The sequence below is a fragment of the Ricinus communis genome, chromosome 9 (assembly GCF_019578655.1).
Source record: "Ricinus communis isolate WT05 ecotype wild-type chromosome 9, ASM1957865v1, whole genome shotgun sequence".
Lineage (NCBI taxonomy): Eukaryota > Viridiplantae > Streptophyta > Magnoliopsida > Malpighiales > Euphorbiaceae > Ricinus > Ricinus communis.
In genome coordinates, this window is record NC_063264.1 from 6,457,842 (window position 1) to 6,480,970 (window position 23,129).

General features: G+C 30.1%; 5 protein-coding genes across 8 annotated transcripts; 3 read left to right on the forward strand and 2 right to left on the reverse strand.

Moving 5' to 3' along the window:
* Positions 1-1,412: 1,412 nt before the first annotated feature.
* Positions 1,413-4,475, forward strand: LOC8286845 (two-pore potassium channel 1). Of its 3 annotated transcripts, XM_015721513.3 has the most exons (4): positions 1,413-1,701; positions 2,183-2,328; positions 3,049-3,988; positions 4,094-4,475. In XM_015721513.3, exons 3-4 carry the CDS (start codon positions 3,087-3,089, stop codon positions 4,245-4,247), a joined length of 1,056 nt encoding a protein of 351 aa, XP_015576999.1. In that variant the 5' UTR covers positions 1,413-1,701; positions 2,183-2,328; positions 3,049-3,086; the 3' UTR covers positions 4,248-4,475. The 3 variants fall into 3 exon arrangements, with proteins under 3 accessions (XP_015576999.1, XP_002522760.1, XP_048235610.1); XM_002522714.4 differs by lacking the exon at positions 2,183-2,328; XM_048379653.1 differs by lacking the exon at positions 1,413-1,701 and having other exon boundaries at positions 2,176-2,328.
* A 2,516-nt stretch (positions 4,476-6,991) lies between these two features.
* Positions 6,992-7,756, reverse strand: LOC8286844. Its single transcript, XM_002522713.4, has one exon. It carries the CDS (start codon positions 7,507-7,509, stop codon positions 7,216-7,218), a length of 294 nt encoding a protein of 97 aa, XP_002522759.1. The 5' UTR covers positions 7,510-7,756; the 3' UTR covers positions 6,992-7,215.
* Positions 7,757-11,717: 3,961 nt separating this feature from the next.
* On the forward strand, positions 11,718-15,292 carry LOC8286843 (cysteine synthase 2). Its single transcript, XM_048379315.1, has 6 exons — positions 11,718-11,987; positions 12,376-12,450; positions 13,015-13,158; positions 13,599-13,979; positions 14,062-14,297; positions 14,733-15,292. The coding sequence occupies exons 1-6, from the start codon at positions 11,772-11,774 to the stop codon at positions 14,953-14,955; spliced, it is 1,275 nt and encodes a 424-aa protein (XP_048235272.1). The 5' UTR covers positions 11,718-11,771; the 3' UTR covers positions 14,956-15,292.
* A 229-nt stretch (positions 15,293-15,521) lies between these two features.
* LOC8286842 lies at positions 15,522-17,890 on the reverse strand. The gene has a single exon (XM_002522711.4). The coding sequence runs from the start codon at positions 16,455-16,457 to the stop codon at positions 15,714-15,716; it is 744 nt and encodes a 247-aa protein (XP_002522757.1). The 5' UTR covers positions 16,458-17,890; the 3' UTR covers positions 15,522-15,713.
* A 552-nt stretch (positions 17,891-18,442) lies between these two features.
* Positions 18,443-21,314, forward strand: LOC8286841. Of its 2 annotated transcripts, XM_015721517.3 has the most exons (4): positions 18,443-18,565; positions 18,708-18,878; positions 20,665-20,765; positions 20,887-21,314. In XM_015721517.3, exons 2-4 carry the CDS (start codon positions 18,821-18,823, stop codon positions 21,166-21,168), a joined length of 441 nt encoding a protein of 146 aa, XP_015577003.1. In that variant the 5' UTR covers positions 18,443-18,565; positions 18,708-18,820; the 3' UTR covers positions 21,169-21,314. The 2 variants fall into 2 exon arrangements, with proteins under 2 accessions (XP_015577003.1, XP_002522756.2); XM_002522710.4 differs by lacking the exon at positions 18,443-18,565 and having other exon boundaries at positions 18,575-18,878.
* Positions 21,315-23,129: the final 1,815 nt, after the last annotated feature.

The following is a 23,129-nucleotide window of genomic DNA, read 5'->3' on the forward strand; positions in this document are numbered from 1 at the left end:
GTGTTTATAATATTATAATAAAAATAAAATAAAAATAATAAAATTGAAAAAGATGTTTTAATATTATATAATGTATGATTTACTAATATAAAATCTATTTTATTGGTTATAATTAATATAAAATAATTTTAATTATATAAAATGTTAAATTAATTTTTATTCCATTTAAAACATCTAAATTTTGTACATTGCAACCAAACATTATATAATACATAAAATCTATTTACAAATTTAAGTTATCAGACTGACAATCTTATTTTAATGCTGAAAAATTTACTTTTAAAGACAATTTGAAATTTGCTAAGATTGACTATGATATATTCTCCTTATTATTATTATTATTCTTCTCGGTGATGAGAATGGCATTATTATTGATAACCCTTTAATGTAGTTTGATACTGTTTTTTATAAATAAATTAGTTTAATTGGTATTATAATCTTAACAAAATATAAAGCATTATATAAAATTATAAACCCAAGCGTATGAAATACATAACATATTTTATCAGGCATTTCTTATTAAATATAGGAATAAATAATTCTAAATTCAAATAAAACATGGATTCCAAGTGTTCTTAATATCTGTTAATTGCTATTCTCATATGCAAATCATTCTTTCCCATTTGCATGGTAAACCACTTAAATCTTATAGAAAAATTGGAAAATCCCACATATGATTAGAATTAAAAGAGAAGAAAATGATGAAAAAAAAAGTGATATTTATTTAAAAATTATAGTAATTATTTTATTACATATTAAATTATAAAATATATTTTACTTGCATGCAAGAAATTAGTAAATATATTATACCATGTAAGCTATCGGGTGTTTATGTTTTAAATAAAGTGTTTAATAGCTCAAAATCAAAATAAAGATTTATGAAGTTAAATGTACTTAGGCGAAAGTAGTATTAAGATGAGTGACTTTTTATGAAGTTATCGTGTTGCATCCTTTAATTTTTTATTAATAATTTATTTTAAACTTGTGTGACTCATTCTTTTATACTTTTAGGAGATGCGAGATAACGATGGGCGTTCAAATCTGAAAAGACACCGGATAGGACGGCGGCGAAAAATAACAGTCAAATAACATATAAACTATTAGGTGTTTATATTTTAAATAAAATGTTTAATAGCTCAAAATTAAAATAAAGAAGTTTGTCCAGCCATTTTAGCAAAATATATGGAGCTACTTATTTCTTACCGTTTACTTTCTTAAAAAATTTCTTTTGCAGCGTATCATATAAACGTACCAACATTTTTTATTTTTTATTTTTTTATTTTTTTAATTGTATCTTAATTATTTACAAGAAGCCAAGTATTTTATTACCTATATTTATATTTAATTAAATATGTGGATGCATGTCAATTTCACTTGAAAAATCATTAATATACAAATATTGTTAACTAAAGCATGATTCTAAATCAGCATTGAAGAGAACGAAGTCCGAACTAAGTAAACTGCTATTTCATATTTATGATCAAAGTTACCTCTGAGACACAATTCCCTCCTTCTACTTTTAAAGGACATTCTAAAATAATGAATCCCATTTTCAGACAGAGCATCCGAAACAAGTTCCCACCCCATCAATCAGAACTCGCTAGTGAGTGAGCACCCACTAATCTTGTAGAATATTCTCAAGATTTTTGCTGATCAAACGTTAACAATCCTTGAGAAATTAATGCAATTCTGCTTCTTCTGGTAATCTTTTTCTCTCCCTGCAACTTTCTTGATTTGCCTTGTAAATGAATGTATTGAGTCTTGTTATGCGAAGTTTCCAAGATTAAGTCCGGTATCCGTAGGAAACCCCCTGGTTCTTCTTTTGTAGATCTTTTGGCTCAAAAATTTGTTTTCTTTTTTTCTCGAAGGAACCAATCCAGTTAGCAATTTGGATGAAAACCCATGTTGTCTTCTTCTTTTCTTTTTTCTTTTTAAATTTTCTTTCATGATTTTCATCTGTATCATTTACAAATAATCGGACATAGACAGTAAAACTAAAGTGCATATTGTCCAAAGAATTTGACTTTTTACTGGCATTGGATTGGCATAGGAAACTTCTCTGACCACATGTTTACAATACCGTCTGGGTGGATTACTGATTATAGGCCAAAAACAGAAAATAACATAATTCAGTTTCTTTTTTGAGAAGGAGCTAAGATATAAAGGACAATTTTGCCAATAGGGTTTGTTACAGGGAGGAATTTGCAAAGAAATTTCCCTACTGAATAGCAATTTAAATTGGATCCAAACCTGCATTCACGAGCAGTTACTTGTAAATCACTCTGGGAGTTCAAGTGCAGTAGAGTGGAGTATTCTTGGTACTAGTTAGTGAGTATTTTTAACCTATTCTGCACTTAATTTCACACAGAGGTTTTTCCTCCTTCGTTGTTCTTATTTTTTTAATGCTGTGAGTTTGTTCATTCTTTTCATAATTTGCTTTGGTATAATCATGATTCATGATAGTAATACTTTTCCATTGTTTTTTATTGTTACCAAATGTGAATGTTACAATAGAAGTAAATGATAACTTGTAGGATATTGAATTTGCTCGAGTTGCAATCTATTAGAATTCCAAACATGGATTAGTTCACTGGCATTTTTTTTACTCAGTTTGCCCTTTAAATCTTTGAACTCAAAGTTGTACAAAGATGTGTACAGTGATTATCAGAGAATTAATTGGGTGCCAGAGTAAGCAAGCATAGAAATACTGAAAACATTAAATGTCTCGTGTAAGAATAACATGACTTTGATGGAAAAGTTTGGAAATTCTTCATGCTTCAGTTCATCGTTTCATTTGTGGTCTTGAATTGCTGAAGGTATTTGCTTGCAAATTATCCTTACAACAACCTTTAAATAAAGCACAGAATGCCCTCTATCTAAAGGATTTATATGTTTATATGACTGTAAATGCTTGCTTTGATGGTGACTATTTATCAAAGAGGCTAAAATTTGTATCTGACCCGCCTAAGGTAGATGTTGTTGGAATAGTTCCTAACCAATCTGACTTGCATGTTTAGATTATATCTCATTGTATCTGATAATTTACAGGTCTCTTGAGACTCTTCCACTTTCACTGTACCATCTCAATGGCCTCCAATGGTGCAAAACAGCCCTTGCTATCAGGATTATTGGATTCCACTGTTCAATCAAACAGTGCACAAGCTCCCAGCAAAAGAAGATTTCGCCGGGTTAAAAGTGCTCCTGCGGCAGAGTTTATTCTTTCAGATGTTTGTAGTGATAGAACACTTCAACATCCTGAATCCATTTTCAGGAAAATTGAGCCGAGTATTAGGAATGTGGCTATTCTCTTGGCTGGCTATTTGGGTGTTGGCACCATGTGCTTCTACATTTTCAGGGATGATATCGAAGGGACAAAAACAAACCCAATTCTTGATGCTATGTATTTCAGTGTTGTGACTATGACTACTGTTGGGTATGGGGACTTGGTGCCAAATACTGCCTTTGTGAAGATGCTTGCATGCGTGTTTGTCTTCACAGGTGTGGCAATTGTTGGATTAATATTAAGCAAAGCAGCAGACTACCTGGTAGAGAAGCAGGAAATTATGCTTGTTGAAGCCTTAAACAAGCATAAAAAAATGGGTCAATTAGAAACCATGAAGGATATTGAAACCAACAGAGTGAGATACAAGTGTTACTTGGCCATGGGAATTCTTTCACTGCTTATGATGGTTGGAACAATATTCCTACTTAATATTGAGAAGATGGACATGATTGACGCTGTCTATTGTGTATGTTCAACTGTCACTACTCTAGGTTTTGGAGATGAGAGCTTCTCAACTAGAACGGGACGTGCTTTTGGCATAGTATGGATACTGATCAGTACTCTTGGTTTAGGCCAGGTCTTTCTCTATGTCGCGGAGGTATTCACTGAAACTAGACAAAGGGCATTAGTGAACTGGGTTCTTACTAGAAAGACTACCAATGAAGATTTGGAGGCGGCTGATATTGACAACAATGGAGTTGTTGGGTAAGTATAAGTTTTATTCATATTGATTGTCATGCTGTCTAATACATAAATTGTTTAGTTCTATTACTAATTCTCTTTTTCTTTTTTCTTTCTAATTGCTGATAGGGCTGCTGAGTTTATCTTGTACAAGCTTAAAGAGATGGGGAAGATTACAGAAGATGATATCTCAATTGTAATGGAAGAGTTTGAGAAGCTTGATGTTGATGAATCAGGAACCTTATCAGTATCAGACTTGGTGCTTGCTCAATCAAAGAGGTGAATTTGATCATCTGAGAACCATTACAAGAAGTGCTTTGTCGGCTTGAATGTAAAATTAATGTTCTTCTATTTCAAGTTTGCGTAGTATCTCTATTATTTTATAGGATGTAAACCATGTTCTTCAATTGCATGGTTAAGGCTTATGAAAGGTTGGATGTTACCACATGTTCCACATCCAATAAGAGTTTATCTATTGCTTTCTTAATAATAGTATGACTTAGTTTCTCCAGTTGTTGAATTTAGTAACCAATTTGGGGTGATAAAATAGAATAATTACTCCTTCCTTCAACTTTGATAGCCCTTTTTTTCTTTTTTGTTTATCCAAAAATATAAGTCATTTTTGTTTTTCTTCTTCTTTTTTAATCCGTCAAAAAATATAGATTACTTTCTCTTTTTAGTTGTTAGTTTAATGATTGAATGTCTTAAATATCCTCAATCAATTAAATATAAATCTCAATACCTATAATTAATTTTTTAATTATTTGATTTTAAAATTATAATTGCTATATCAGATTTTTGAGTTCAAATGTAATTTTTTTATTTAAATTTGAAAAGTTATAGATAAATTGGCAAGTGTATTAATATGGTGCATTATATTAAAAAGTTATTAAAAATGTTTTAATAAAAATATAGTTAAAAGTAATATTAATTAAAAAATGAAATTTTATAGTTCTTGTGTAAATCATCTGTCAAAGTTCAAGGGAGGAAATATATTGTTGGCAATTATTATTAAGGTTTTGAATTTTTTTTAGTTCCATTCTATTAAGCCTTTGAATTTTTATTTTATTTTATTGTGTTATAATATTTTTATTTTTAGTTTTATGAACGTATTTTTACACATATTTTATCAGATTTTTATTTATTTTATTAATCTCTTATATTTTTATTTTTTTACTGTAATTAAAAATTATTAAATTCTCAATAAAAATAAAATAAAAATTAAAAAAACTGAACAAAATAAAACTTAAAAATTCAAGACTTTAATTATACATTTTCCTTGTATTATTCTTTGATTTAGTATATTCTATTAAATCTCTTAATCAAGTAAAAGAAAAAAGATTGGGCCCTTATTTGAAGTAATTAAATCATGTCCATCAGATCTACCAAGAGCATTTAAAAAAAAAAAATCAAATAAGGATTGGCCCCACCGAATAAAATAGCACAGATCCACCTCATCTATCATATGCACGGAAAAAGCAAAAACCTCATTGGATATACTGTTAGCCGTACAACAACGATCATCGTCCATGACTATCATGTCTCCCGTCTGTGGAGCTACTGACCCACAAATTGAAATTTAAACGTTCCTGATTCACTGTCGAGGAATATTATTGATTGTCTACGATAGCACGTGAGCAAAACTTCCCATTGACACTGCATTATGTTGACGCGCAAATCCACCGTACAAGTGTCTCAACTCTCAAGATCTTGACCCTTTAATTATGTTTTTTCTTTTCTCTTCTTAAACCCAGAATCATATCATAGATAAAAATAATAATATTCTCAGCATCATTGGATCCGACGATTAAATATATATTTTATGCATTAAAGCTTTAAGATTTAAAACATTATATTTTTACATAAAATATTTAAAATATATATCATTCATCTAATAATTAGATGTAATTTATTAATTCAGAATACCAAATTATTTTTAGAAATAAATAAATAATCAAAAATTTCATTATAGTGTATTTTTTTTAGAAAAAATAATGTAAGTCGGTGCAAAGGATATTATATGAAATTTTGAGTGAATTTATGTATGGTACAAAAATTTGAGCTCTCGAGAAGCTGGACATGAAACTTTATTTATTTATTACTGATGGTCCAAAATTTAAGAATGAATAATATTATAAGAACATGAGGTTTTATAACCTAAGAAAGAATATTTAGGCCTAGTGGTTTTATAACCTAAGGTATCTTACAATTCATGTTATCATTTGACCTTTTATTTGGAAAGAGAGGAAAATCTTTTAAAAAAATTTATATAAATTTAATATATTTTTATTTTTATATTAAATTAATAAATAATCGACATATATTTCATCATTTAAAATAATAAATATTAAAATATAAAATATTTATATATATATATATATATATATATATATATATATATATATATATATATATATATATATATATACATACATGCTACTCTTATTATTAGTTGTAATATATACATCAATTTTAAATAAAAATTTCTAAATTTAAAAAAAAATATATTCTAATAACCAAAAAGCATATCTTTAACTAGAGTCAGTGATTTGACCACTCTCAAAGTCAATACTTCTGGCATTAAATTAACCTTACAATTAATTTTATAAACAAAAACTGTTTAATTTAAACCCTTAATCTGATATCCTATATTAAAAGAAAAAAATCATTTACCATTACAATAGTAGCAATTGCATTAAAAATCACATATAAAAGTAAATAATAACCCAGTAAATAACTCATAAAAAATTATTTCAAAATCCAAACAGTCTCAATTTTTACCTGTTAGGATACAAAATCAGACCGCCTCAATTACGGTAACATAGTCAAAATTATCAACCTTAGGTTCATGAATGTAATGCATTTGCTGATGTTTCAAAAGACAAAAGTACCCCTCAAATCACAAATTCAGCAGCAATGTCCTCTGGTGCACAGTATGCCCACTCAGAGGGCAAGAAGCCAGAGTCACCACTCATGACCCATCATCAGTTTAATAAAAAAAAAGTAATTTCCGCTACGAAAAAGACATAATAAATGAAAAAATAAAAATAGAAAACAGATAGAGATATGGATCAGTCCAATGATTTATCATCAATAGCTAACAGCTAACATAGAAAAAGACTATTACTGCTAATACTACTGCTCTTCCCATAAATTAATGGAGAAAAAGAAAAGAGTTTTCAAGAAAAGGAAACCAAGAAAAGTTAGAAAAAAGATTACAAGTATGGCACTAAAGAAAGAAGTACCAAGAACTACTCATTCTTGAAATTTTCTACCACTAGTTCATCACCAACAGGTTGGCCAGCAACATAATCCAAAAGACCTTCACCAGCTTTATCACCGGAAAGCTCAGTACCCGGTAAAGATGTTTTACCAAAGAAAACAACAGCAGCGAGAAACAAAGCTGTGGAGAGAAACAGAGGCCAAAAGTATGCCAAGATTGTCATAAAACTCGGTGCTACATAGATTACAGCCCCAAGGATGCATACGGTGAAGGTAAAGATTATGAGGTACTTGTACTTCATCACCATTTCTTGGATCTCCATGGCGAGAGAGAGAGAGGTTGAAGAAAGAGAAACTGAACGGAGGGTTATGTTTTTGTTTTGTTTCTTTTTCTTGTGCAGAGATTCTTTGAAGGGGGGAAAAAGTTAAGTGTTTTTTGTGTTGTTTTGGAGGGTTAAGACTTGAGAGAACCGTAAATGTTTTTTTGGTAAACTTTTTAATCAGTCTATATGCTACGTCGTTTCATTGCTTTTTGAGGAAAAAGTTCTTTTCCTAAAGTACCCATCTGTTCATATTTTACTTTTTATCATTATGGAAATAATTTCTATATATGTTTTTTTAAGAAAAAGAAATAAAAACCTATTGGAATTATTGCATTTTTAAGCTTTAAATATTAAATTGACACTTTTAATTCAGTACATTTCTTATTTAAGTATAGATTAGAAATAATAACTTTAATTATTTAAAAAAAAGGTATATTTGATATTGTGATTATTAATTAAACTACACTTTAAAAAAAAAGGAATTCATAAATAACAAAATGGTTAAGAATCTTAGTTTTAGGAGTCTGAATTTATGCAGCTTAAATTATTGAGTGATGATAGTGGGGAACATATTACTTGGAGCTGAAGAGATATTGGCTATCATATCATGTCCATAACTTTTATTTTTTAAATAAGAATATGCAAATAATTTGAATTATAGTCCGTTTTATGGCTAAAAATTATTGGATATATATGGTCCAACGAAATACACTTTTTAATGTCAATTTGATACTTAAATTAAAAACTGTTTTATGCTTGTTAATAGTGTAAAAGAGAAATAAAAATATTAAACTGTTTGGAAGTCACAAAAAGGAGAGGAAATTTTAAAATTATTATTCCAACGATTATATCCTTACTAAGTTTCTCTATTTTGATCCAGTAAATTTTTTTAAATAATAATTAATTAAAAAATATTAGTGATTTTATTTTAATTTTTCTTTCAAATGAAATAAGATTTACTAAAAAAAATTCAATTAAATACAATATTAATAATTTTAAAATATCTTTTTATTCATTTGAAGCTGATAATGATAAACTTTAGGTTATACAATGAGAATTGTTATAGAGATAAACTCCCATTAACGCTCATGGTTGATGAAACAATTTAAACTTGAGGTCATCTAAACTCTTACAGGTGAAACTTTTAATTAAGTTAACCCATGATTGTCGGTTGTTATAAGTTTTTACATGAGAAATATAAGTTGATATAATAATAATAATAATAATAATAATAATAATGAGAAAGAGGATGAGAGAGTTTACGGTATTCTAACATTAAAAATAAAATTTGAATTATGAGCTAGTAAAAGCTATTCGTAAAAATGAAGTCATAATTAAAAATTAAAAATTTGATGTTTTAATTTTTATATTTTTTTCTATTTTAGAATTTAAATTATTATTTTTTATTTAATTAGTTGTTTGAACCTGCTAAAAATGTTCAATATAGTGTTTCTAGCCGGTTTTATAAATTAAAGTACTTATTTGACTTATTTTAATAATAAATTAACTTAATTACCATCTCTTAAAATAATATTATATTTCTTTCCATTTTTTAATTTTTATTCATTTTTTCTTTTTAAAATTTTATTTATATTTCAAAAAATTAGAAAAAATAAAATTATTTTATTTTTTCATTCATTCAAATAAAATTTCTAAGAATTAAATGTTATACAGATTCTTTTATTTTTATATATTCACTTCAAAAAATAAAAACAAAAATACTCACTTATTTCAAAAAAAAAAAAAAGAATAAGGTATTAAATGTTTTAAAAAAATAACTTTTAAAAATAAAAAGATGATGAATGAATTTCTTTTGTTTTTTTAACCAATGAATGAAATTAAAAGAATTTAAGCTAATAGTTCTTTTAGTGCTAAAAAAATTAATATAAAATAGAATAAAGATAAATAAAATTAAGAAAAAGATAAAAGAATAAATAAAAAAAATTACAAGTGAAGATGAATAAGGATATTTAGGTCATTTTATATTTAAAATGAGTTAAATTATTACCTTAATCTCTAAAACATGCAAGAGACACTATAATATATATAAATTAATAAGTTTAGAAATTTGATTAAAATAAAATACTGAAATTTTTAAAATTAAAAAAAAAAATTTGAAAAATTATCTCTAAAATAAATAGTAATTAAATGGAAACTTAATTTAGCATTAACCAAAGATTTTGTAAGCTTCCGGGGAAGATAAGATGTAACGTGGTATATGCAGTGATTCACTTATTCCGTACGAGAGAATGATTCCATTTCAAACCCTTTCAAATTTCAGTTTACTAGGCATGTGACCTTCTCCTTCTCTTATTTCTATAATTACTTTGCTCCTGTTTGGTACAATTGAAAACCTCCATCAAAAATTATAGGAATAGCATTTCAAAGAGAAAACACTTATGAAGAAACAAATAAATTTAGGGATAAAGTATAAAAGAATATAGCCTACTTTTACTATTTTATAATTTTTAATATTGTATTTTTTATTAAAAAATATATTTGATTACAGATCGTGATATAAAATATTTCGCTCTCAAAAAAATATAAACTTATAAGAATTTAGCTATTTGTATGCCGATCAACTATCATTATCACATTGCACATGTTTGATAATATAAATTTATAACTTAATAATTCAGAATGTCGCTATTTACCTGTTGAGTTATCTCATCAAATTAGTAACTTTTTGAATTATAATTTAATGGTCAAATAAAAAAATTAAAAATTGTTAATCTCTAAACTCACATTTTTAAATGCAAGCACACATGATAATAATGACTTATTAAAGTAAAAATGACTAGACTCTTTACGAATCAAAATTTTTAATTGTAAGATATTTCTTTTGTCACGATGAGATGTAATTACGTAATATTAATCTCACATGTGGGAGTTTTTAGCCACTCTTTGTTGGTAAAATTCATATGTATATCTTGTTAAATTAGAAGAAAACTAATCGTTTATCCATATGTTCCACGATCGTTATTATTATTTTAATTATAAAATTAAATTTATAGATATAATTTAATAAATTTTTAAATTTTTAATATTAATTTATAATATTTAAAAATAGTAAACTAACTATTTTTAGATGTCCTTAATTTTTTAGTTTTATTAGTATAATAATATAAAAAATTTTAAATATTTATTTATTAATTCTAATATTATATAAATTAATACTATCACATGTGCGAGTTTTCAGCCACCCTTTACTGGTAAAATTCATATATGCATATTTTGTTAAATTAGAAGAAAACTAGTTGTTTAATAGTGCGTTACACGACTATTATTATTATTTTAATTATAAATTAAGTTTATAAATACAATTTAATTTTTTTTAATTTTTAATATTAATTTATAATATTTAGAAAAATAGTAAACTAACTATTTTAAATATTCTTAATCTGTTTTTTAAATTTTATTAGTACAATTATATAGAAATAACTTTAGAATATTTATTTATTAATTCTAATATTATATAAATTAATTATATCAATATAATTGATATTATTATTTTCTATAATTAGAATTATTATTATATTAGAAAAATAATTTATTAGTTAATATAATATTAAAATATAATTAAATATGCTATTTTTTAAAATGATAATTATTTAGTTAGAAAATTAGTTTATTATTAATATGTTATTTCTTATAATTAGAATAAGTGTTTAATTATAAGTGTAATTTATTAATCAATAAATTAATAGAAAAAATTACAAATTACACGTAAGCTTGAATCCCATGTGTAAAAGATAAATACACATATCAAAATAATAATTTTATGTGTCATAAATTAAGCACACGTGTAAAAGAAAAAATTCGTAAATTAATATATATAGATAGATACAACAAAAATTGCATAAATTTACACATCAGTTTCTTAAGATTATTATAATATTTTTTTAAGAAAGGATAACTTTAATTTTTTATTATTATAACTTTAATTATACAAGTAATTAAAATTAAAATTCATTCTTCACTCTTAAATGGGAAGAAAAATTGATTCCATAAGTAAATGAAATAAATTAATAAGTTAAAGAAGAAATTCATAGAAGCTTTAAACTTCGATAAAAGTTTATATTAACAAAAGATTTTTCTTGAAAATGCTACTGCATAAATTGAATTTTCTTCGATAAAATACAGGTCTAAAGTGGACCGAGCCATGGGCCCAACCCAACCATAGCAAAACGGAAGTGGCCGCCTCTATCTTATAACAGTAAGCCGTTAGTCTTACTAGCTCTGAGGCTGGAACCGCCACAACAATGGCGCCTGTGAAAACCACAGGAGCCATTGTAGCTGCGATCTCTGTGTCAATGGCACTTCTTTCTTACATACTTTGCAGTTACACATCTAATAAAAATACCCGTTTGGAAATTTCTAATAAGAAAAAGAAAAAACCAAGAAATGGACTCATTGATGCTGTCGGCAATACTCCTTTGATTAGGATCAATAGCCTCTCTCAAGCTACCGGTTGTGAAGTAAGTGCTTCTTCTTCTTCTTTTTTCCAATTTTTCTTCATCTTGTGACCTGAGTCTTTTTTTTTTTTTTTAAATTCTCATTTTACGTATTTGGCGCAGTAAAGTTTTCAATTATTAGACTCGGGGTGTGATGAATGATGACTTTTTTTCTATCATTCTATGGTTTTAATTTGATTAGATTGGTTGAAAGTAATGTTCATGAGCTTCTTTCAAGTCACTGATTTTTAAATTTGAGTATCTTTCTGCTGTTCCATTCTCTTGTAATTGCCTTTCATGTTGTGAATTGGGTGTTCTGCTTTTTTCTGATTGAGGGATGTTTCATGTTTCCATGGTTAAAAAGATTTCTTTTTAAAGAAAGTTGATTATGAATTTCTTTTTCTTTGTTTAGATTCTCGGGAAATGTGAGTTTCTGAATCCTGGAGGCAGTGTGAAAGATAGGGTTGCTGTGAAGATAATTGAAGAGGTAAACTACTTGAAACTTTGGTTCATCAATTGTGTCAATTTAAACATGAAACTATAGTTTCAATAGTTTAGGCATGTAGGTGAGGGAATATATGGGGAAATCAACTTTAGACAGCAGGAATAGAACGGAAAATAATTGCACCACATATTTAGCCCTTGTATAGAGCTTAGAGCTGGGGCTCATTTAGCTGTTTCTATCAAAATATAGATGGCAGCGGGAAATTCTTTATTGATATTAGAGCTGGATGTCTACAGCACATAATTTTTCATAATGCACTTATCCAACACAAATCAGAAGCTAAATGATAGTCTTTTCTTGCTTATATCAATGGGAACATGAATTTATTACAGAAAGTTTCTACATCTGCCTTCTCAGTTCCCACATTTAATGACTCTCTGTTTCCATTGCGAATTTATGAGAAACAGAAGCGCATCTAAATTCTTTTACATATTTGCATAAAATGCATTCTTATTGACTCTGAAAAAGCTGTCAATATATTGTATTTTATGTTAAGGTTTTTTACTAGTTCAATAATTTTTTTCCCTGCTTTCTGGATTCGTCTAGGCTCTGGAATCTGGCCAGTTATCTCAGGGTGGAGTTGTAACTGAGGGAAGTGCTGGAAGCACTGCTATCAGCCTTGCTACAGTGGCTCCTGCTTATGGATGCAAATGCCATGTGGTCATCCCAGATGATGTTGCTATTGAGAAGGTATGGATAGAATGTTTTTTGAATGAACTATTTGTATTATGTGATCACATATTCACATCGTTAATATCTGAAGGCAGAATGGACTAAGGGAAAGATTCATGTAGATAGTAGATCTTTCAGGAAATGCCTAAGATTTGCATATTCCTTGATGAATGTTCCTCTTAATGGTTTCCGGCTTTCGGGGATACCTCCATCTTGCAGCCTAGGTGAGATTCAAAAGAAAGGCAACAATAAACTTTAGAAGTTCTAAATGAGCTTGTTGGCATTTATTGAAATAGCTACGTGTGTACTTGTGCATCTGGCATGTTTGGGTATGAGTACCTGTCCTTTGTATCATCATTTATGTGCTGCAACAAATTGAATGAGCACCTAAATCCTTCAAAGCATATTTTATGTGCTGCAACAATCTTAAACTGGTGTCTTATGAACCTTTTTGCTAGTCCCAAATTCTTGAAGCATTGGGAGCTACTGTTGAAAGGGTAAGACCAGTTTCAATTACACACAGAGACCACTATGTCAATGTTGCTAGGCGACGGGCACTTGAAGCAAATGAATTAGCTGCAAAGCATAAACAATATGATCAAATTGATGGCGAAAAAAGTAATGGTTACAGATCTGAGGGAGAAAAACAAGGTTCAGTTTTCTCAAAATATTGCAATGGGGGTTTCTTCGCTGATCAGTTTGAAAATTTGGCCAATTATCGAGCCCATTTTGAGGGTACTGGGACTGAAATTTGGGAACAAACAAATGGTAGTTTAGATGCATTTGTGGCAGCTGCAGGCACTGGTGGGACTGTGGCTGGTGTTTCTAGGTTTCTGCAGGTCGAACTCTTTTCACTCTTCAAAATTTGTCATTTATGTTTTGCTAGGATAGTCTTATAAATCCTTGTTACATTCTTTACAGGAAAAGAATCCAATTATCAAATGCTTTCTCATAGATCCTCCAGGTTCTGGTTTGTTCAATAAGATAACAAGGGGGGTTATGTACACTAAAGAGGAGGCTGAAGGGAAAAGGCTAAAGAATCCATTTGACACTATAACAGAAGGAATTGGAATTAACAGAATAACTCAGAATTTTATGATGGCAAAACTTGATGGTGCTTTTAGAGGCACAGATAAGGAGGCAGTGGAAATGTCAAGGTCAGCCCTTGATCTGCTCTTGAGATCTATTTCGCTGTGGTTCTTTCTTTCTTTTGGTTTTTTTTTTTCCACTGAGCAGTAGGAAATTATAATCGCCGGTGATGATATGCCAATTTCCTAGTCTCTCAATTCTTGCCACACCTGCTAGTGTCTTAGCTGTTTTCTTTGTTTTCTTCTTATTAACCTTAAATGGAAAACGTTTTGGCAGTTATCACTGAATTATTTGTCGAAAATCATGAGTTACTACTACCCTTAGCATTTGGAATGAAATGACTTCTTTCAATGCTTGAAATTCTTCCTGTTTAGGGCCCAGTTCAACCATGCTCCTAAAGAACTATCCCTATTATTTTACTTGTCAATGTCCAGACAAAAACTGTTTCTAATTTTTTCTAAACTAAGTTTTCACAATTGTATGTAACTCAAATTTATTTGTAGGTTTCTTTTGAAGAATGATGGCCTCTTTCTGGGGAGTTCTTCAGCCATGAATTGTGTTGGGGCTGTTAGAGTTGCACAGGCGATTGGCCCTGGTCACACGATAGTGACCATTCTTTGTGATAGCGGGATGAGGCATCTTAGTAAGTTTCACAATGCTGAGTATCTGTCCCAGCATGGTTTAACACCCACAGCCACTGGATTAGAGTTTCTTGGAATCAAGTGAAGATTGGGGCTGGCTGAGATTTTTGTCAAGAGTTGAAGAAGGAATTGGAGCAATGCTCGTGTTTCAAAATTTTGTGAAGGTTGTAGTATGAAGATTTAGTTCGGCCTGAAGGTTTTAGCAATTAGATAATGAAGCAGTGGTATCAGGTAGATTGATCACCATTCATTTTAAAAGGATTAGGACATATTCGCAACACAGCGTGCGTATAGAATTGTTAATTTATAGTTTTGGTTGAAGAAGAGAATTCTGTAGATTCATTCAAATTATTTTTTGAACATATTGAGGTTTGAGATTGCACCAATGACAAAATCTTTAGTCCTGATGTTTTTCTTTTTCCTGTTTATGGGGTCAATTTTATGTGCATGTCTCGTATTTTCCTCTCCGCTGGGATCAATTGAAAGGTCTTGGTGCAAGTACATTGCTGAAAGCTTGGTTCCTGGTTATGAAAAATCAGGTTTCATATTCTCAACTCCATTCACTTACTGGCAAAATGGTAGAATTTTATAAGCTAAAAATTGCTAGTAAGGATGCTGTCACATGCTAGAAAATTATCAAACATTCTAAGATAAACCAAGTTAACTATATTGCAGAAACTTCATAGAAACATTAAACATAATAAATACATAAAAGAACTTGGTATCTAAACCTAAACCTCATCTCTTAGCATCATCATTCTCAGTTACAAAGATTCATATTCAAAATACCATTGACTTCTTGAAGCTTGGCTGAAAATGTGTATACCATTGTTTTCATGTGCTTCAATCTGTATACCCTGAACCCTTGATGGAGCCCACGGAGAGATCAATCTCAATCAAGTTCTCTTCTTCATTCACTTCACTAATCTCTGCCAGTAACTCCATTAGACCTTCTTGCCTGAAAATGGATTCAGGGAAGTATTCTGGCAATTCTGTCTGCAGTTTTTCCTCTGATTCTTCATTTAACTCGGAAGAATTATTATCTGGAAAACTGATTTCTATGAGATTATCATCTTCATCATCATCAGAAGAAGAAATTGAACATTCAGATATGGCTACATTTTTACCCACATTATTGAAAGACATCCAATTAAGCTCAAAATTGTCACTTGCTGAGAAATCATCACTACTTTCACTAGCTGACGGGAAATCTGTTGATTCAACTTGGTACTCATGGATGTCACTAACTTCACTCTGTTGTGCAGAATTATTGAATGTAACAGCTTCCAGTTCTGCACTCAGCTTCTGTTCTTCAACTTCATTTTCAAGTAAGTTGTTGTTAGGGGTACTCATGGAACCTTCTTCATCTTGAGTAGGATTCTTACCAGTGATCACCTTTTGCTTTGAGAATGTGACAACGAAAACAGTTGAAAAGAGCAAAATAGAGATTGTTGCAAGAAAAGGAAAGAGGCCAAAACTTGGGAAACAAATGAAGACTATAGAAGAAACAAGGACTGCAAAAGAGAGTAGTGATAGTATGAAGAAACACTGGGAAGAAGAAATTTGCTTCTCAGCTGTTTTCCACATTTTTCCAGGGATCGAAAACAATCTTTGAGATGGGATGATGGGCAAAGAGTAGTTCTATATAAAAGACTATCAAAAAGCTTCTTCTCTTTGTATTATTTGTGACAAGAAACTACCTAGAACAGGAGCTGATTTAGCTGTTTATATTTAGAAAAAGGGTAATCTGCATTGAAGAAAATTGGATACAGGAGAAAAGCTGAAAAGCCATACTAGCATACCTGGACTGAGTTATCAAGGCAGAACCCAAGAATCTAATTGTTAAAAGGAATGAGAAATGACAGAGCTACTCGTTGCTGCACTTGGAATATACAAAATCAGGGCCATCTGTTTTCTCTTGACACCAAACTGTTTGTTTGTTCTTATTTGCTACTGATTTTCTCCAGTCTTGAAAAGAATAAAACTAGTATCATTTCTCAATCTCAAAGCTCTGGAATGACCAAATCCATGTGCTCTAGTACAACACATATGTGCTCTCCACATGGCACCATGAAACCCATCAACACAAAAGAAAAAAAAAAACTCACAAACCTAAAATCTTCATGCTTTTAACAATGTCCTCTCTTTTGTCATTCTCTTTTTACTAACAATCGGACAAAACCTATTAACAAACTCAAAATCTTTATCCTCAAAAGGGTGTCTCGATAAAGATAAAATGGAGAAAGAAACACAGTTTTTGAGCTCAAGTCAAGTGAAAAATCCTCATGGCTAGTAAAAGTAAAGCCATTTTCTGAAATTTTGTCAGGGACCTAATTACCAAAAAGGGAACAGTAATAAGTAATGATGACCCATTTTCTGTTGTCTGCAATTATACCATCAAAGTGAAATGTTGTAATTATATTAGTCCATTTCTGCTACTGCATGCCCCTTGAAGGTTAAATGGAGTCCCATTACTTTGAAGAGACCTTTTTGGCTTGTAATACCAAGCACCATTAATCTCGTGTTTCAGACAGGTAAATCAGAGCTAGTGAAACAAGATGGTCAGATTCATGGTAGGCACTGCGGAAAGACATTGAATGCATGGCACTGCCTTATAGGTGCCATTATTTTGGTCTGCACATATACCAAAACATTTTATCATCCATTTGCAAAAAAAAAAAAAAAGAAAAAAACAACCAATAACAATCCAAGAAAAGTAAAATCATGCATGTATTTAAAATTAATATACTGTATATATATTGCATGTTTGTATGAAATTGTAATTGCAGCTTTAAGTGTTTCAATAATTCAATGGTGGGTATGCAACAAATTGCTATCTTGCAACTGAAGGGATCCAAATTTCTCAAATCTGCTTTATGGTATGGTTAGTTGAAGGCCAAAAAAAAAAAAAAAAAAAAAAAGAAAGGTAAAGGAAAACAAAAGTAGTATTGCTGCTCTTTTGACCTATGCAAAGGTTACCTTTTGCCTTGCTGGCTTAATTATCTCCTCGTGCACTCCTTGTAATTATGTGTTTGTGGAGAGCATATGGGTAATTCTCAAAGTTACTTAGTCTCCAAAATCAAAAGTAAAATCAAACATAGGTTCCTGTAATTTTGACTGTCAAAGATTTTTATGGCCTCTGCAAAACTTTGACCATCCTCAAACCCTAAATTTCAATCTCTCTATACTTTCAGCAACTTGCACAGAGCATTTCATTATGTTAATCAGCAGTTTTAATATGTAATTATATATCAATTAATCATACTTAGATGCACATGTTAAATAAAAGTTTTATTTACAAAATTAAATTTATGTAAGAATTTATTCATTTTTCTGAAATTATATATTTATTTATCAATAAAATGTCAGTTATATTTTAAACTAAGTGTGATAAACAAAAATAAAAAATGTTAAAATATTTATTACAGCTGAGCTTAATTATTAAAAGATTTTCAAAATTAATCAATCAAGTTTAACATTGATTTTTAAGCTGATGATGGCATTTATTAATCACAACCGTAAATCAAGCATATGCCCAATCCAATCAACACAGACCTTCAGAACCTTACCATAATGACAAAACAACCCTCAATCCCTTTTTTCCCACTCAAACCCAATACCATCGCAACATTCGAGGGCAATTCCGGAAATAGAAAAATTGCACACAAAAATTTCACAGCCATTAACACGCACAGGTTTCTAGTTTTCTACCTTTCTAGGGTTAGGGTTTTTGATTTTAATTAAACATTAAATCTGTATGCAATTTCAATTTGCACCGAAAACATTACATATTTATATAATAAAGTTCAGTGCTTTTTGTTCACATTACATTCACAGATCACTGAATTTTTTTTCTTGGGTTTCACGCTGTGAAATCTCTACCGTCTGATCTTGATTCATCTGGGCTTTAGCGCCCTGTCGCCATTGAAATCCATTATCGTCAGCGTCTCATGGACCCCTCTCAACATCATGCTACTTCTCCACTCAATGATCAAGAAGATGAATGGGGTATTTTTATTTTATCTCTCACTTTCTGTTTGTTTTCGGAGATAGAAGGGAAAAGTTTCCATCTCCTTAGGTTTTAAAGCTTTTCGGTTTTGCTGGAATTGATTATCTCGTCGAGTTTTTTATTATCTGAATTGGGTGTGTTGGGTTTTATGATTTGTGTTTAAATTGTGAATGTGGTGGTTAAAATTGCAATTTGGTTGTCATTTCAGATTTTTAGTCATGTTCTTTTTTAGTTTCTACTTCTATTTTTATTCCCTTCTCTAAATTTATGAAATTTGTTAACTGTCGAATTTCATTTGAGTGGTTGTCCAGTTCTTTTTCAGATGCTCAGGATTTGAATTTGAAGAACTGGCAATATTGTTTTGTAGCTAAGATAAGCAATTTGTTTCTGTAAAAGACTCGTCCTTTTTTATCATGACTTGATACAAGGTTTTAACAATAGCAAAATATAAACAGTGACCTACAAACAATAAATTGAGCTTTGAGCATCTTGGATTTGTTTTTTTCGGCGAGCCCCTTTATTAATTAATAATTTGTCCTTCTATAAATTATTCATAATAAGGGGCAATTTGGGAAAATTAACAACTAATGGTTTGACTTCTGATAAATAGACAATTATATTGACGAATGGACTAGAGTAGTTAGCAAAAGAAGATTGGACTAAGAGAAGTTTTATTGGTTAATGGTTATTGAAGGCATTTATTTTATATGTAGGAAAAATAAGTTTGAACTAGGCAAGTTACACTGATGCAGAAAAGGCTTTTTTTTTTTTGGCTGGAGAAATTTCTTGCGAAATGCTAGACATAAAGCTTATGCAAGATACAATTATTATCTGCACAGTGTTGTAGAGGGAAATTCTATGATACAGATTTTTTATGCTAATTCATTACAAAATCAAGTGTTGCATCCAGTGTATGGATGCAGCAAATATTGCACTGGCAATGATAGCACTTCATTATAGTTAGTGTGTTATTGATCACAATTTAAATGGATAGTTATTATATGTTCTTTGCGGTGATCACCATTATTTAATTGCAAGATATGTCAATATGATGAATGGGTTTAGCATGATAGTTAATTCTCTTAAACAAGTTACATCATAGTGCACTTGTTTAAAGTTAGACTTTAGGATTTAGATGCCTACATGTGTGTTTCTTATTCTTCATATGAATGGATGCTTGAAGGCTGTGTTTGTCATATATTATGTAACTTTGTATCGTCTTGGCCTCCGTTCCATTTTTTCAATATCTTTCCTGCATATTTCATTTTTCCTTTTTGTCAAGCCCTTTTCCAGCTCCTATTCTAAGCATGCATCAGTTACAGGTAGCTGGATAAACAAACATGGTTTTGGACTTGGTTATTTTAGCAATTACAAATCCTTGAATGATAATGTACATTTGCTAAATGGATGTGAAGTTAATTATTTAGTTGAGAATATTATACATTGTATCATGTCCAGGATTATTAGAGGCATTTGGTTTTTGGAAGGAGACCAGCAAGTCCATAGCTTGGATAATTCCGCTTTAGCTTGTTTGACTTCTTGCGTTGTCATTTGAAATTGTACAGACCTGTTGGAAAGGCGGAAATGAATATTGCATTTGTGTGTAGTTTGCTTTTAACTACGATACAATTTTAAGATACTTCGATGAGTTTTGTCATCTTTGGGATGGGGAGGTAGGCGTCTGTCAAATTCCATGGACATAATTTTGTGCATCTGCATCTTATAATTTGTGAAAGTTGTGAAGGTTTATACTCGCGATCTCTAAACTTGCATGTTTTATGCTAGACACTGATGGATTTGTGATTCCAAGCTTGGGAATAGAAGACCCAAATCATACTGCAGCTGATGCTTCTGAAGTAGAAGCATCAAAACCTCCTTCTCCAAAGGTCAGCTACAATAACAACAGTCATTAGTTGCTCAAATTGCATCTTACTGATTTAGTCTTTATGTTTCTGGACATGAATATAATTGCTATAAACAATTTGTTTGGCTATCCTGTTTCCGCAGATTAAAAAGGAAGAGAACATATACTTAGGACCTCACGGGGTTCCTCCGTCACAATCAAAGCAGCAAGATCTGAACCCTTCTGGTCGAAAACAGCGGTTTAAGCAGAAACTGAAGGAAGCAGATAGGAGAATAAGTGGAACAGGGAGGGAAAATAAGTTGGAGAATTTGCGAGAGCTAGTGGGTAGTGGAAGGGGAAATCCCAATATGGCAAAGGGTTCTCTTAGGGACTGGTTAGACCCACATTGCCATGAATCAGAGTTTGAGAAGTGGTCCTCTCAGTGAATGGACTAGTAGTTGGTGCCTACTCTTAGTTCAAAATCACATAATATTTATTGAAGTCATGTATTATGACAATAATCGATCATCAAATGTACCATTTCTTGCTGCTAATGCCGAACTTATAAAGGTAATGGATCTTATTTCTCCGATCCTACTCAGAATCAGTTCACATGGCATCCGGTGACACAATATTTGTCTTGCTGGTGCTATTCCTGAATCCAAAATGCACCAACTACAGGGGTAAATCATGTTGCATTGAATACCAACTTCAAGAATTCAGTGTTTCATCTCAATGTAACCCTTATGCCTTTTTATCTAGACAAAGCATGACAATCCATGTTATGTTATCAAGCTGTTCTGCAGGTTTTCATATATTTTGTTCCCTTGTTAGGAGAGGGCTTACGTTAGAGATCTTAAACACGAGACACTTGACAAGAAGGCCAGTAATGCTTTACCAGCCTTGATGGCTATGTTATGCCTCTGAGAATTCTCATGCATTTAAATCATCTTGAGATCTGCTTCCCCGTGTGACATAATGAAAAAGCCATAGCAGCCTAACTGGTGCTATGGTTCCCATCTTTGTTAGGCTAGGCTGTCCTAAACTCTAAGCATCAGATTGCCCAATGCTTGGGAATTTACCTTAATGGATGGTTTAGGCTTTAGGGTTGTGATGCTATGAGCCATGAAGTGGTTGAAGCCCTCCTCCATACCAGTTATTCCCCCCTCCATACCCAACTGACCATCTATATGTAGTGGTTCAAGCCCAAATTTATTTTTTTAAAATACAAAAAAGAAAGGGAATTTTAAAAAATATCGTAAAATCAATATAAAAAAATCATTTTACCATATAATTTCTTTTTTTCAAATTTATGATGTGATAATTTTTTAGTTGTTTTTTGGTTATTTTTTCAGTTGTTTTGAGTAAGAGTGCAAACGAGCCGAATCGAGTCGAGCTTTTCAATATTTAGGTTCGGCTCGTAAAAATTTAACTGAGCCCAAGCTCAATAACTTTTTATGTTTTATAGCTCGAGTTCGACTCATTATAATTTTGATATGTTTGAGCTTGGCTCATAATTAGCTTGATATAATATATACACAAGCTGAACTCGAGCTCGACTCGTTATTAGCTCGTGTATTTATATAAACGAGTTAAGCTCGGGCTTAGCTCAATTTCAAACTCGTTAAGCAAGCTTGATTTACTAAATATGTAGTTATAAATTTTATAATTATAAATAAATTATACACAAAAGTAAAATATACATATAAATTCAGAAACTAAAATAACTAAACTAAGTTCTTGATAAAAAAAGAAAGGGTTCAATAAGTTTCATAGAATTCTATCTCAAGCTCGTTTCAAATCCATTTATAATTCAATAAGGAAATGGGTGCAATAAGTCAAGGTAACTTCATATTAAGTATATTGTAAGAATATCTACTCATGTTAGTTTATAATAATTCTTACTCTAGTTAGTTAATAATAATTCTTATTCTAGTACCTTTCATTTATTAACTCAACTGTAGTACTTTTTATGTTAATTTATGATAGTTCTTACTTTATCTATAAGCTTTACATTAAATATGTTGTAAAAATATTTAGTTATGTTTTGTTAATTTACAAATATAAAAATTATAGTTTGCAAATATCTTCAAGCATTTATATAATATATGCTTGTTTATTCAACGCTAAAACTACATAGTTTTATAGTAAAACAATATATATCTTTAAATATTTACATAATATATATTTGTTTATTTAACACTAAAACTACATAGTTTTATAGTAAACCAACATAGTTTATACAGATTTAAGTTAAGTATATCATACACAAAACTATATAGCTTTCATATATAGTATTTATTTTATTATTCTACTTAAATTAATTTATGAATAGAATAAATTGGTAGGATATTAATAATTGAATACACGTAATCAAATGCTAACTTAATTAACAATGTTATTAAAC

What these genes read in the sequence shown, in the direction of transcription:
- LOC8286845 (XM_015721513.3), top strand. Translation starts at nt 3,087, where the DNA reads ATGGCCTCCAATGGTGCAAAACAGCCCTTGCTATCAGGATTATTGGAT. An exon ending in GACAACAATGGAGTTGTTGG is followed by an intron (nt 3,989 to 4,093) that starts GTAAGTATAAGT and finishes AATTGCTGATAG; the next exon opens with GGCTGCTGAGTTTATCTTGT.
- LOC8286844 (XM_002522713.4), bottom strand. Translation starts at nt 7,509, where the DNA reads ATGGAGATCCAAGAAATGGTGATGAAGTACAAGTACCTCATAATCTTT.
- LOC8286843 (XM_048379315.1), top strand. Translation starts at nt 11,772, where the DNA reads ATGGCGCCTGTGAAAACCACAGGAGCCATTGTAGCTGCGATCTCTGTG. An exon ending in ATGATGTTGCTATTGAGAAG is followed by an intron (nt 13,159 to 13,598) that starts GTATGGATAGAA and finishes CCTTTTTGCTAG; the next exon opens with TCCCAAATTCTTGAAGCATT. An exon ending in GAGGCAGTGGAAATGTCAAG is followed by an intron (nt 14,298 to 14,732) that starts GTCAGCCCTTGA and finishes ATTTATTTGTAG; the next exon opens with GTTTCTTTTGAAGAATGATG.
- LOC8286842 (XM_002522711.4), bottom strand. Translation starts at nt 16,457, where the DNA reads ATGTGGAAAACAGCTGAGAAGCAAATTTCTTCTTCCCAGTGTTTCTTC.
- LOC8286841 (XM_015721517.3), top strand. Translation starts at nt 18,821, where the DNA reads ATGGACCCCTCTCAACATCATGCTACTTCTCCACTCAATGATCAAGAA. An exon ending in TGATCAAGAAGATGAATGGG is followed by an intron (nt 18,879 to 20,664) that starts GTATTTTTATTT and finishes GTTTTATGCTAG; the next exon opens with ACACTGATGGATTTGTGATT. An exon ending in CAAAACCTCCTTCTCCAAAG is followed by an intron (nt 20,766 to 20,886) that starts GTCAGCTACAAT and finishes CTGTTTCCGCAG; the next exon opens with ATTAAAAAGGAAGAGAACAT.